This window comes from Carya illinoinensis, chromosome 12 (assembly GCF_018687715.1).
Source record: "Carya illinoinensis cultivar Pawnee chromosome 12, C.illinoinensisPawnee_v1, whole genome shotgun sequence".
NCBI classification, from domain to species: domain Eukaryota; kingdom Viridiplantae; phylum Streptophyta; class Magnoliopsida; order Fagales; family Juglandaceae; genus Carya; species Carya illinoinensis.
Genome location: NC_056763.1, coordinates 18,334,346 through 18,346,719, shown reverse-complemented (window position 1 = coordinate 18,346,719; position 12,374 = coordinate 18,334,346). Strand labels below are relative to the sequence as shown.

Genomic DNA, 12,374 nt, shown 5'->3' with positions numbered 1-12,374 from the left:
AATTTCCAATTACCACGCTGGATCTGATAATTCATTTGGGGCAGGTCTGTTGATAGACCTTGTGAACCTTCAAACTTTTCCAAAGGACCCTGAACGGTTGGCCCAGCCTTTTGTTGTTGTAGGGCCCTGTCTTCTTTTTGCTAATGAGATGACCCGCTCAACTGGCTTTGCATATAAGTTGTCGCTCTATCTATGAAGGGGAATCTGTTTGGCAAATATCTCCAATATGACAATATTGCAGACTCATTGAAATCACATAGAGACTGGAGTTTTAGCAACATTGATTGATTTTAAAATTAATTTGCGCATTCAGTAGCGCAGTAGGCAGTTATAAATTCTTTGTTTGATAGCATTCAATTAGATATTATTTCTGCTAGTATTCTGTATATTGAAAGTGAAAAAGACCCTCTTTAAACATTTGTAATTCTTATTTAAATATAATATACAAGCTTGCTTAGACCAAAAAAAAAAAAAAAAAAATAGCACTTGTGATTGGTGAATCTGTCAAAGTTGGAATTGCAAGCACCTAGAATTCATCGCCCCACATTTCCTGGCTTCTCTAACTGTAAAAGAAGCCACCGTTCATGCCCACCAAAAGAAAATAACCCATACTCGTAACGGATTAACTGGTAAGAGCCTTGATCCGGTAGCCTACATGGCACACTACATCAATTTTATTTTATTTTTTTCTAAAAGAAAATAACCCATACTCATAACGGATTAACTGGTAAGAGCCTTGATCTCCAGTCGCCTACATCTCACACTACATCAGTTTTAATTTTTTTTATATTTTTATTAAATTAATTGAATTTTTTTACTTATTATTTTTATATTATATATTTATTTAATACAAAAATAAAAAATAAAAACAGAGGAATATTTCTTTAACGTCAATCAGCAGAATCCACGATTAGGTGTTGCTAACCAATTGCGGGTTGCTGGAAACGACAGTCAAACGTTAGGAAGATCCAAAGTCCCGTTCTCTTTATTCATTATTTTCCCCCTCCCCTCCCTTCTCTTCACTCGGCGCACGCAATCTCGCTGCTGCACCAACCCAATTCAACCTCCTCGCTTCCCTTGCGGACTTCCCAAAGCCACCCCCTTTTCTCTGTCTATCTCTATATGTGTGTGTGTGTGTGTGAAATCTCAAGCTTTGGCCTAGACAATGCAGAGCACGGCGTTTACTCATTCGCCCTCGCTGCTCCCACTCCCCAAGACCCGAAGAAGCCCTTTGAACCCGACCTTCAACACTAGATTCGACCCCTTCCGCGCCTCTTCCTCTTCCAAGCCCCGCCATCTCTCGCCATCCGTCAATGGGTCCTTCTCTGCTCGCTTCCCTAATCGATCCTGGTCTCTTTCCTCCTCGTCTTCTTCGTTCAAGCTCAGGCCCTGGACGTCTGTTCCCGCGCCTGATTCCGATGCCCGAGCGAGTAATTTTGAGCTTAAGGCTACCTCTGTGCCCGAGAGCGCAGAGTCCAGCAGCACGTTGAAGACGGTGGTGCTCGGAGCCTTGTTTGGCCTCTGGTACCTCTTCAACATCTATTTCAATATTTACAACAAGCAGGTTCGAGGTTCTAGTCTCTATGTTTCTCTTTTTGTAATTTGGGTTTGTTTTGGATTGGGCGATTTGATTGTGGACTTCATTTTGTTTCGTCTGCTCACCGAACGTGTTGCCACTACTTTATGTAACCACGACGGTGCTTGAAATTTTAGGTGGTGGTTGTGGATTTTGTTTGCTGCGAGTGTGGTTTTGATTTGGATTCGAGAGAATGACTTGCTCTTACTCTGTTAACTATGAATATTGATATTTGTGGAAATGTATGGTTTTTAGAGCGGTAGAATTAGATCGCTTAGCCAAAGATGCCAGAAAACGCAATGACGATTTTGTCTTTAACAAAAAAAATGAACTTTTTGTTGTTGTTGCAAGTAATGGGGCCGGGTGCAAAATATCCTGAAACTTTGTTTTTTTCTTAACACTCCCTTTCGGTGGAAGATCTTTTCTTTTTCATTCGCTAGGACCTTAAGAAGTTTATTTATTTATTTCTCGGGAAATCATGATTAAGTTCTAGTTGGGTCTTTTGAATTCAGTTCACAATAAGACGCTGCATAATGAGATACTTCAGTTCAATTTGGCATGCATTTGACCAGTAAAGATTATTGCATGGTGGTATTTCAGAAAGAATATGGAGCACGATTTGTGATACTTCTTGTTCACAGGTTTTGAAGGTATACCCATACCCTGTAACTGTCACAGCGGTTCAGTTTGCTGTTGGGACTGCACTTGTTTCACTGATGTGGGGTCTTAATCTCTACAAAAGGCCGAAAATTAGTGGTTCACAGGTATTTCATATTATCTGGTATTTTGGTATGAAAAATTCCATATATAAGCCGGTGTCGATAGCACACCTAATAAAGTGCTTACATGACATAATTTCACCGGTATTTCATAATTTGATTTTATGTTGCGATACTTACTTGTATGCAACTTCTTGACAGCTTGCAGCTATATTTCCATTGGCAGTGGTGCACACCTTAGGGAACCTTTTCACTAATATGAGTCTTGGAAAAGTTGCAGTGTCATTTACTCACACGATTAAAGCTATGGAGCCCTTCTTCTCAGTTATCCTCTCTGTAATATTTCTAGGGGAGGTGAGGATTTATGCTTCTTGCCCCATTTTAATTATTTGGATCACCAAGATGTCCTGGGTAGAAATTAAACTGGCTGCCTATATTATTCTACAAATTATGACATTGAAATCTGTAGCATCCTTGTATATGTCTGAACACTCGGGCCTTTGTCTATTTTATGCTCAATAAAATTGTTTATCAATAAAAATAAAATCTGTAGCATCCATTAAATTAACCTTTTTTGTTCTTAAATTTTGTGAAAATGGTTTTTTGGAAATTGATGGAAATTATAGCTTGCAAGAATTGTTTATGATTATATACACGAGCATCAATCATCAATTGGTTCCAACTCTTAACTGGTGTCTTCATGATCACACAGATTCCCACTCCATGGGTGGTTGCTTCCCTTATACCTATTGTTGGTGGAGTGGCACTGGCATCAGTCACAGAGGCATCTTTTAATTGGTATGATATGTCTGTGTATGATATTGTTTAGGATTCAGTATTACTGAAGTTGTTTCCAAAAATGATATATAATCTTATTGTTGTACTTTGGAGAAGGGCTGGATTCTCGAGTGCAATGGCTTCCAATTTGACAAATCAATCTCGTAATGTCCTTAGCAAAAAAGTCATGGTTAAGGAAGAGGTAATCTACATTTTTGCGATGCATATCTTCTTAATCCTGTTGCTTTTATATCTTGATCATGAAAGAGTGTAATTTACAACAGTTGCATGCAGTTGGTCTGTCATACTGCACTCTGCCATGGGTTTTTTAGTTTTCTTTTTTGGAATTTGCACGTCACCATTACTTTATCCTTTGCAGGAATCTTTGGACAACATTACTCTCTTCTCAATAATAACAGTAATGTCCTTTTTCTTGTTGGCTCCTGTGGCTATCTTCATGGACGGTGTCAAGTTTACTCCTGCATATCTCCAATCAGCTGTGAGTAAATTCTTGAGAGCTAAATGCTGATACAAATTCCATAAGGTCATGATGTCACTCACGACAGAAGCACCTTTAATATGGGTCTATCTAGTTGATTAACATATATCATATTACTTTCCAGGGATTAAATGTTAAACAACTATACACCAGGTCTCTTTTGGCTGCACTCTGCTTCCATGCCTATCAGCAGGTGAGATGTTTTTCATACTCTGGTTTTTCTTGTTTCTTTTTCCAAATTAATTTGTTTCTTATATGTTAATTATGACCTATCTAGATTCCCATGCTTGTCCAAAGGAGGATTTTTTTTTTTTTTTTTTTTTTTTAATCAGGCCAAATTGACTGGAAAATGTTTCTTTAGTGGTTCTTGTAAAGCCTTTTTCAGACTGCTTGTACAATTGAACTATTGATCCTACATTTCTTTCTTTCTGTGCTCACAAGGATCCATTATGCAGTCCTTTTATTTATTTATTTTATTATTAGTTAAGATGATTTGATTTTATTGATCACAAGAATAGGCAAGAGTCCAAGTATACGGGACATATACAAGAGTAATGCCTAAGCATGCCAGTTTAGTGATACAAGTGCAGTCCCTTAGTACTATAATGTATGAGTTCTTAAAAATTTAGCGGTGGCGTGTTTATTGAGTTAAATATTCTTGTGCACTAGAGAGAGGAGGGGTAAATTCAATAATTTTTTGGTCCACATTGCATTTCCAAGGGCAAAAAACCAATGTTAGCAATATTTGACTAATTTTACTTAAATAGTAAGAAGGAAAAAAATAGGAGGTCAAAATCACCGGAGGCAAATGTTTACATGGGTGCATCATTTTTTTATAGAAATGATATTTGCAGTCTTAGGGTTTGCAAGCCTTGCACACTTCCTTTGAAAAAAGTGGATAAATCTAGGACCCACATGAACAAATTATTTTGTTAATGGTGGACCCCACTTTTTTTTCAAAAGGGAGTGCGGGGTTTGCACACTCCAGGACTGTATTTAACATTATTCTTTTATTTTTTAGTACCTTGTTCCTTCCTAGGAATTGCTGACTCAATGGATTGAACTGTGCAGGTTTCCTACATGATATTGCAGAGGGTATCACCTGTTACCCACTCCGTTGGAAATTGTGTGAAGCGAGTGGTGGTCATAGTCAGCTCTGTCCTCTTTTTCAAAACCCCCGTCTCACCTATCAATTCTCTCGGTAAGTTACTTATGTGATCTATAGTAGTCGGAAAAGTATGGTCAGACTTATTGATGTTAGTATTAGTTTACTACACCCCTTCCTATCCAGTCATAGAGATACTTTTGTCTTGGATTTGATGCAGGAACTGGAGTTGCTCTTGCTGGAGTCTTCTTATATTCACGGGTGAAGCGCATTAAGCCAAAGAAAGCTTAAGCTTTGTTGTGAAATTTTTGCTCGCAAATTTGGGTTGTTTAGCTTCATCCATTCAAGAATTTCATTTTAGGCCAGGCTGGGAAGTAAGAGCGTGTAATTTGGTTCTTTTATGGTATGTAGCTAATTTTGGCAGAACTTCAATTCTTTCGTGGACCAGGAGCAACTGATGGCTCTGATCCCAGAACCCATCCTCGTGTTGCCATCTTGGGTTTTCCTCAAATTCCTTTCTACTTTCTATTGTGTCAATAGTTTGAATTTAGAACATATTCCTCGTGCTATATCAAATTTTGGTTAGTGGGGTTCTAAATACTCTGACAAATTTATCAAAAAAAAAAAAATACTGACAAATGCATGGTGCATGAAGATAGATAGGCAGGAACATGCCAGAATAAAGGTGATCTAGTAAGTGTTCAGCTTTTATTTTAAGTTTATTCATTTCTATTCTGGAACAAGGTTGATTGGAAAGAGAGTAGTACTTGAAGACGGAATTACAAAATGTTAGAAGCACGCAAGCAGCGTTTTATGTCCATATAAACAATATGGGGGAGGTTCTAAGCTTCCATAATTTCTTACAACGGGCCAGTTCGGTTAACCCCAGCACAAGGGAGATCAGAAAATTGAAATGGCCTCATGAACCAGATCTTGTGCAGAAGATTCCATTTGGTGACGGATTTCCATCAAGTTTGTCATGTTGATATGCTTGAGAACTAATCGGAACAAGGACAAGTTGTGTTTGACTATAACGGACTAGATGGAGGGAACATCTGCGTTACCCTCCACAACATATTTGAAACTTTGCTGTTCAAATCCACCAATTCTACACCCGTTGATGCACACTTAAGAGGACGATATTTGCCATCCCAGAAGTGCATTAGCATCATTTCCAAGTCTTCAAGCTACTCTTTTCCCTAAGTAATAGATGAGCATTGACCCAAGAGAGGCTTGTGAATCTCATGCGTTGCCTAGGTTGAATGCTTAGTTCAACCTTCCAGCCAAGCCAAGATATTTCTAAAGAATTATTCTTTTCATCAGCCTTTAATCTATTTTACAACCCACACTTTATGTGACAGTAGACTCAATCACTGGAGCTCGGAGAGAGAGAGAGAGAGAGAGAGAGAGAGAGAGAGAGAGAGAGAGAGAGAGCTTAAGGAGAGAGAGAGGGAGGGTTTGATGAGAGGTTTTGGATTCGGTGACGATGGGTTTGATATTAAAAAAAAAAAAAAAAAAAAGAAAAGCCGTGTGTGGGGTGAGAAAAGTTGTTAATGCATAGGAAAACTAATTTCTAAGTCCTCCGAGCATGCCAATCTATGCAACATATAAACTAAACAAATAACTAATTTCAAAATCTATATACTATCTACAACAAAATGGATTTGGATACACAAATACGTAGCACACAGGCTATTACATGTTAATCAACCTCTAAAGGAAAATCAAACAAACAAATTAGAATGAATAAATAAAGAGAGTTCATGGGTGATAACAGTCTGATGAACTTATTTCCGGTCAAAGACACATGTACGTATACCTTTAAAACAATCAAATATCGGAAACATACCTCTGGAAAAGACAATATTTTAAGTAAATTCTTCTATATCTTGGATCAACTTTGTGCTAAAGGATATATCCATATCTGCCCTGCTCAGGAAAAACAGAAAAGTGAAATTCTTTCTAGTCTTTCTCCCATAACTTGATCGGGGTTTTCCATTAAATCTTTGAAAAATATCTTACCTCTAATCGATATGCAAGGCAGGTTTTCCCACCTCGAAGATGCCGCATTCATCCCAGTTTAGCTCCTCTGGCAGGTGCTTCATCTTCCCCAAGTCAAGTTCTTGAATACCCTTTGGCAGATCAAGGTGCTTTAACTGAGTCAACTCATAGATCTCGAGGGGAAATTTGTTGATTCCCGTCTCCCAAAAATCAAGAACCTCTAAATGAACAAGCAACTCCAAATGATGAAGCTGCTCCAACTTAGAACAGCCTCTTAACTTGAGCTCCCGAAGACTGCCAAGATTGTTTAATGATAAAGACGTTATTTCTGTCTCTGACAGATCTAGGACCTCAAGTCTTGGAAGTACCCCTTCCATTCTTGGAAATTCTTGTAATGGGCAACTTTTTAGAAAGAGCTGACTAAGGTTAACAAGGTTGGATATGTTTGGTAGATGTTGAAGTTTGGTGTTTGAGAGGTTGAGATGACGGAGGGAAACCATTTCTTTGAAGGCTTTTTTTGGAATTTCAACCAATTTAGAGGCATCAGAAAGATCAAGCAGCTCAAGATTTGGAAAGTTGCCGAAATTGGAAGGCAAGCATTTGATTTCAGTCTTAGACAAATCAAGGATCTGGAGTTTATCCTTATTTTCAGAAAACTCTCCACCGATTTCCTTCAACATATTAGAAGCTGAAAGCTCAAGATACTGAAGAGCAGGTAAGGCTTTAAAGGAAGGTAATCTAATTAACTTACAGTCACGCAGTAAGAGTCGAGTGAGATTTTCAAGCTTGCCAAGGATTGGCAATCTTTTAATCGAGGTTTGGGAGAAGTCAAGGAAATGGAGTTTCTTAAGATAGGAGAATGTTTTATCTATAAGCTTTAGCAAAGATGTAGAACCAGAAAGATCAAGCACCTCGAGGTTTGTATGTGCTTTTAGACTTGGCAAGCTTTCCAGAGAAGAGCACCTTCTAAGGATGAGCCAATGCAGTTGGCTCAGTTTGGAAAGAGAGGAAGGCAGCGTTTTGATGGGGACTCCACAAAAGTTGAGGCTCCGTAGATTAGTCATTTGCTCAAAAAGATCATCTGTGATGTTTTCTAAGAAGCAAGCATCGGATATCTCCAAAACTATCAATGATTTTAATTGTTGGATGTCATCGATGTTTTGCAACTGATCACAGCCTCTAAGAACCAGCATCTGAAGCTTCTCCATTTCAGACAGTGATGGAGGCAATGACTTGAACCTGGGGTTGATGATGGCAAGATTTTGGAGTCCCAGCATCGGCTTAAAGAATGTTTCTGGTTCTGCTCCGCTGAGACGACTTCCATGAATGAGAAGAGTGGAAACATTACTCTGTCTTGGGTGAATTCTCGGTGTCATTATCATATCATCTGAAGGTGCAACTGTTCCAAAACCTTCCCAAATGCTTTCGTCAAGAACACGAGCCAATCCCAGGATTGATCTCTGCTCATATCCAACACGACGACAATCAGGAACCGTAAGAACCAATTCTTCCATCGTAACAAGTTTACCTTCTTGCATTTTCATCACCCCACGTTCAATAAGCTTCATCAGCACACGATAACCCTCTTCATATGCCTCCTTGACACGATCAGCAGAACCAAAATATCCCTCCAATATCCAGCTCAATATCAACTCATTGTAATCTATTGCACCATGAACATGTGCGTGGAAGAATTCCCAGCTATGCCAATAGCAGTTAACCAAAGCCTCAACTGCGTCGGTCCCTCCACCCTGCAGCATGTCAATCGCATAGCACAGGAGCGGCCTTATGCATTTGTCTAGTTCCTCATAACTGCCTGCTTCTTTCAGGGCACTCTCCAACTTCAAAAGCCCTGAATCATGCTCTCCGGATTGATTTAAGGCTTCTGCTACCAGTTTGATCACTGCAGCTGGCAGACCTTTGCTCTTTTCTGCAACATCCCCAATGCTTTCTCCAAAACTTTCCTTGTTGGGAACTGAGATTCTTATAAGTTCCTTCAGTAGAGTCCCTGACTCTTCATTTGACAAGCGTTTAATCTCAATCACTTCTTCATTCTCAGTCTCATTGCTGCGAGCTTTGTTCCTTCTTGTGACTAAAAACTTCAATGCAGTTTTTGGTTCCTTTGGTAGCAGCTTTTCCAATTTGGACCTAGTTTCCTCTTCATTACTCTCACAACAAACATCATCTAGAATCAGTAGAATAAATGCTTTATCTTCATAAGTTCTATCTCCTCCAAACTTCTCATCTATCATTACCTTGAGTTTCTCAGTTATCTTGTTTTCCAGCCCTTTCAGCTTCTTTTTCTCATGTGTTGCCTGATCTTCCTTTTCGACATTACCTTCATCCTCCTCGAGACTTGAATGTACAGACAACTGACGGGCAATGGCTTCATAAAGGGACCTCTCGTCATACTTTTCGTTCATAGAGAACCAAAGAGTTCCATAAAAGCAGCCCCCATTGATAGATTCATTGATATAATAATCATTGATCTCTCTAGCCATCCAAGTTTTACCTACTCCTGCATCCCCCACAAGGGCAATGGTACTTTTTGCCTTCTTGTCCTCTAACAGATACACTATTTTCTTGAATTGCTGTTCTTGTTGCATTGTCATCGAGGCTGTGGCTGATACAATAATAATAATAATAATAATAATGAAAATAAATTTAGGTAAGAAAAAGAAACAGAGGTTCTACTTTGTAAAAAGAGTCGCGTAAAGTTTGCCAACCAGAAAGATATCTACCACAAAAGTAAAAATGAAAACAAATTACTAATAGATAACTAAAATATATACTGATATCGTTTAGTAGCAAGGTTGAAAGGGCTATCTCATCTCTTCGAGGATTAGGGTTTTTTAGAGTTCGAGTAATGAATGGAAGAGAGATATAAAATAAAAGAGTAATGTTATGTACGGTCTTAAAATACGTAAGTGTCGTGCAGTCGCGTTGAGAAAGAGTAGAGTTTATTATTAAAAAATTAAAAAATTAATTTCTTTTTATGTGAATTTTAAATTTATTTATTTTTTTAAAAATAATTGCACGATACTTGCACATTTACGATTACAAATATTATTTATCAAGATAAAGTCAACGTTTACAATTTATTTTTGCTAGCGAGATTTGTACCGTCAAATAATAAATATTGTAAGGATAGATCTCTAAGAGGTCACGATCCTCTTACTAACTATTCTTGAACTTCTCGATTCTACCCATGAAACATTTTTGAAAAATATAATTGAATTGAAGTAATAAGGACAGCTATAACACAGTCAATCATGAGTTGAGAAACAAAATGACACAAGTTTGGGGAGTGATTAGCTCAAAAAATGCAACCACAACACATGAACTAAAGTAGCTGCATAAAATTTTTGGGTAAAATATTAAAAATAATGCTACATATAGTCATGAAGTATGTAAATGTCACACAATTATTTTAAAAAAGAGTTAAGTCTACTATTAAAAAATTATTACTTTTTATGTGAATCCTGTATTTACTCACTTTTTCAAAAGGATTACGTACGCGATGCTTACATATTCTATGACTGTAAATATCATTTATCAAATATCAAAGAATCACTCAATTTATAATCACTCCTCTAAACTATTAATTTTGGCAATCAATATCCCTCAAGAGTCAAAACTACTAAAAAGTTTAAATGTACCCCTCCATAAAATAATTTGAAACAAATACCCTGAAAAACTAAAAAATCTTCAAAAAGTTTAGGGTTGATTGCAAATTGAGTAGTACTTTGTGACGGGTTTATCTCTTATCTTTATCTACTCGTGGAAGTATTTCATTTCATAGTGATTTAATGTGTCATATTATAAGTGATTTTTTCATTGAAGTTATTGACTTATAAAAATATTTAAAATGCCTATGATCAAGCGCTAAAATTAATTACAAACTATTTAAATATACAGGTGACCTCGGTAGTTTATAACTTAGGATTATAACTGGGTTTTTGTGGAGTGTACTTTGGATAACTCGAGAATTAAACCTAAGAATGTACAAGTTCTTAATAAGGAGTTTCCTGTAAGTGCATAGAAAAAATTCTTTCAATCCAGTGACCGCTAAAAATTATTTGCACACGAAGATTCGAACCGTAAATCAATTGGGAGGATACCACCAAAACTAATTCGAGAAGAAGGTATTGGGTTTTCAAACTTTGTTTAATGTTAAGTCCTTACATTTTGGGTTTTAAAAAAATAGTCCCTCCTTTAACAATTGTCTGAAGAAACAATGAGAGTTATGCCATCTCAGCATATTGCAAAGTTGTGCTAAATAATTTAGGAATTAAAAAATAATTAAACGAAGCACTAGTTTTAAGAAAATATAAAAGATCAGATACAAAATAATAAAAAGAAACAAAGTTTCAACATAAAAATACAAAGAAGATTATAAAACTTATAAAAAGTGCCAAAAACTAAAATGATAGTAATAATACAATAATAAAAAATTTTATATACGGTCACTTTTGGTTACTATTTGAACACTCTACCAATTTTTTTAATAGAAAATAATTATTTTATCTAATTATACCAGTAAAGTGCATAAAAAATACGTAAAAATGACTGTATATAACAGAACTACTCATATATATTATTGCGTAATCTACTTTATGTATCTATCTCGACCATAAGGATCAATGCAAATCTTGAAAACCTACGTACCTGTTGGCTCCATTTGAAAGCGAAGAAGTTGAAGCTTTGAATGATGATGAGTAAGAGTTTAGTAGATGGAATGCATGCACATCCTATCTTGGGTTAACTCTCCTCCTTAAATAGGCCATAAAACTAGCATTAGATCTGAAATTATGAACTTTAATGCCAAAATTCTTATCACATAAGACTTCAATTATCTTTACAATTGCCACCCCTTTATAGAACTCGTGTAGGGCCCATGGGAATCATGCTTTTTCAGGACCCCACAAGGGAATGCCTTGTGTTCAAAGCAAGTGTTCCAACTTTCAGAAAATTAAGGAAAATTGTGTTTAATGAGAGATTGTCAGTCGTTTTGATACTTAAATCTACACTTCTTATAAAAACACTATATTTATTAAATATTAAACATGACTGCCTCATCAATGTTGTTATGTTACATATATATATATATATATATATATATATATATATATTTGTTAATATTACAAAAGCACAATTAAAAAATGTAAAAAAAAAAAAATGAAATTAAATAAATAGTTTGACCCATATTTTCTTGACTTTATCAAGCATCGAGAAAATGATCTATAGGAAGACGGCTGATTTAGGGCAAGAATATTAATTAAGCATAAAAGAAGCAGAAATAAATCGGACAAGCAACGAATCAACCACCATGCACAATATTAAAGAATTGTTCTAAAAAAGGAAAGGAAATGAAAGGAACAGCACAAAGAAGACAACCAACCAGCAGGACAAGTACTGTTTTTCACTATGTTTATGTTCAGTTGCTGCAGTTTAAAGAAAGAAATCAGAATCCAAACTTCTCCTTTTCTACAAGGGAATGCCTTCAGCTCAAAGAAAGTGTTCCAACTTTTATACGTAACAACATACTTATGCAGTGTCTTTGTGCTCAACCAAGTAAAGAATCGTTTGGGAAATGACAAATAGTTATATATATATATATATAATTTTAATGACATGGCATTTCATAATATAGGATGAGGATGAGAATGTTATATCATCTATGCTTTCGATCTACGT

The 12,374-nt window shown here is 36.5% G+C and overlaps 2 protein-coding genes across 2 annotated transcripts; one reads left to right on the top strand and one right to left on the bottom strand.

Annotated features, from left to right (window-relative positions):
- The first annotated feature begins 916 nt into the window (after positions 1-916).
- LOC122289761 (triose phosphate/phosphate translocator, non-green plastid, chloroplastic-like) lies at positions 917-5,274 on the top strand. The gene is made up of 9 exons (XM_043097030.1): positions 917-1,564; positions 2,218-2,340; positions 2,497-2,649; positions 3,008-3,093; positions 3,190-3,274; positions 3,452-3,571; positions 3,696-3,764; positions 4,643-4,772; positions 4,897-5,274. Exons 1-9 carry the CDS (start codon positions 1,166-1,168, stop codon positions 4,965-4,967), a joined length of 1,236 nt encoding a protein of 411 aa, XP_042952964.1. The 5' UTR covers positions 917-1,165; the 3' UTR covers positions 4,968-5,274.
- Positions 5,275-6,304: 1,030 nt separating this feature from the next.
- Positions 6,305-11,539, bottom strand: LOC122289760 (putative disease resistance protein At4g19050). Its single transcript, XM_043097029.1, has 3 exons — positions 11,346-11,539; positions 6,699-9,300; positions 6,305-6,605 (listed from the first exon to the last, which is right to left on the bottom strand). The coding sequence occupies exons 1-2, from the start codon at positions 11,356-11,358 to the stop codon at positions 6,701-6,703; spliced, it is 2,613 nt and encodes an 870-aa protein (XP_042952963.1). The 5' UTR covers positions 11,359-11,539; the 3' UTR covers positions 6,305-6,605; positions 6,699-6,700.
- Positions 11,540-12,374: the final 835 nt, after the last annotated feature.

What these genes read in the sequence shown, in the direction of transcription:
- LOC122289761 (XM_043097030.1), top strand. Translation starts at nt 1,166, where the DNA reads ATGCAGAGCACGGCGTTTACTCATTCGCCCTCGCTGCTCCCACTCCCC. An exon ending in ACAGAGGCATCTTTTAATTG is followed by an intron (nt 3,094 to 3,189) that starts GTATGATATGTC and finishes ACTTTGGAGAAG; the next exon opens with GGCTGGATTCTCGAGTGCAA. An exon ending in AAGTCATGGTTAAGGAAGAG is followed by an intron (nt 3,275 to 3,451) that starts GTAATCTACATT and finishes TATCCTTTGCAG; the next exon opens with GAATCTTTGGACAACATTAC.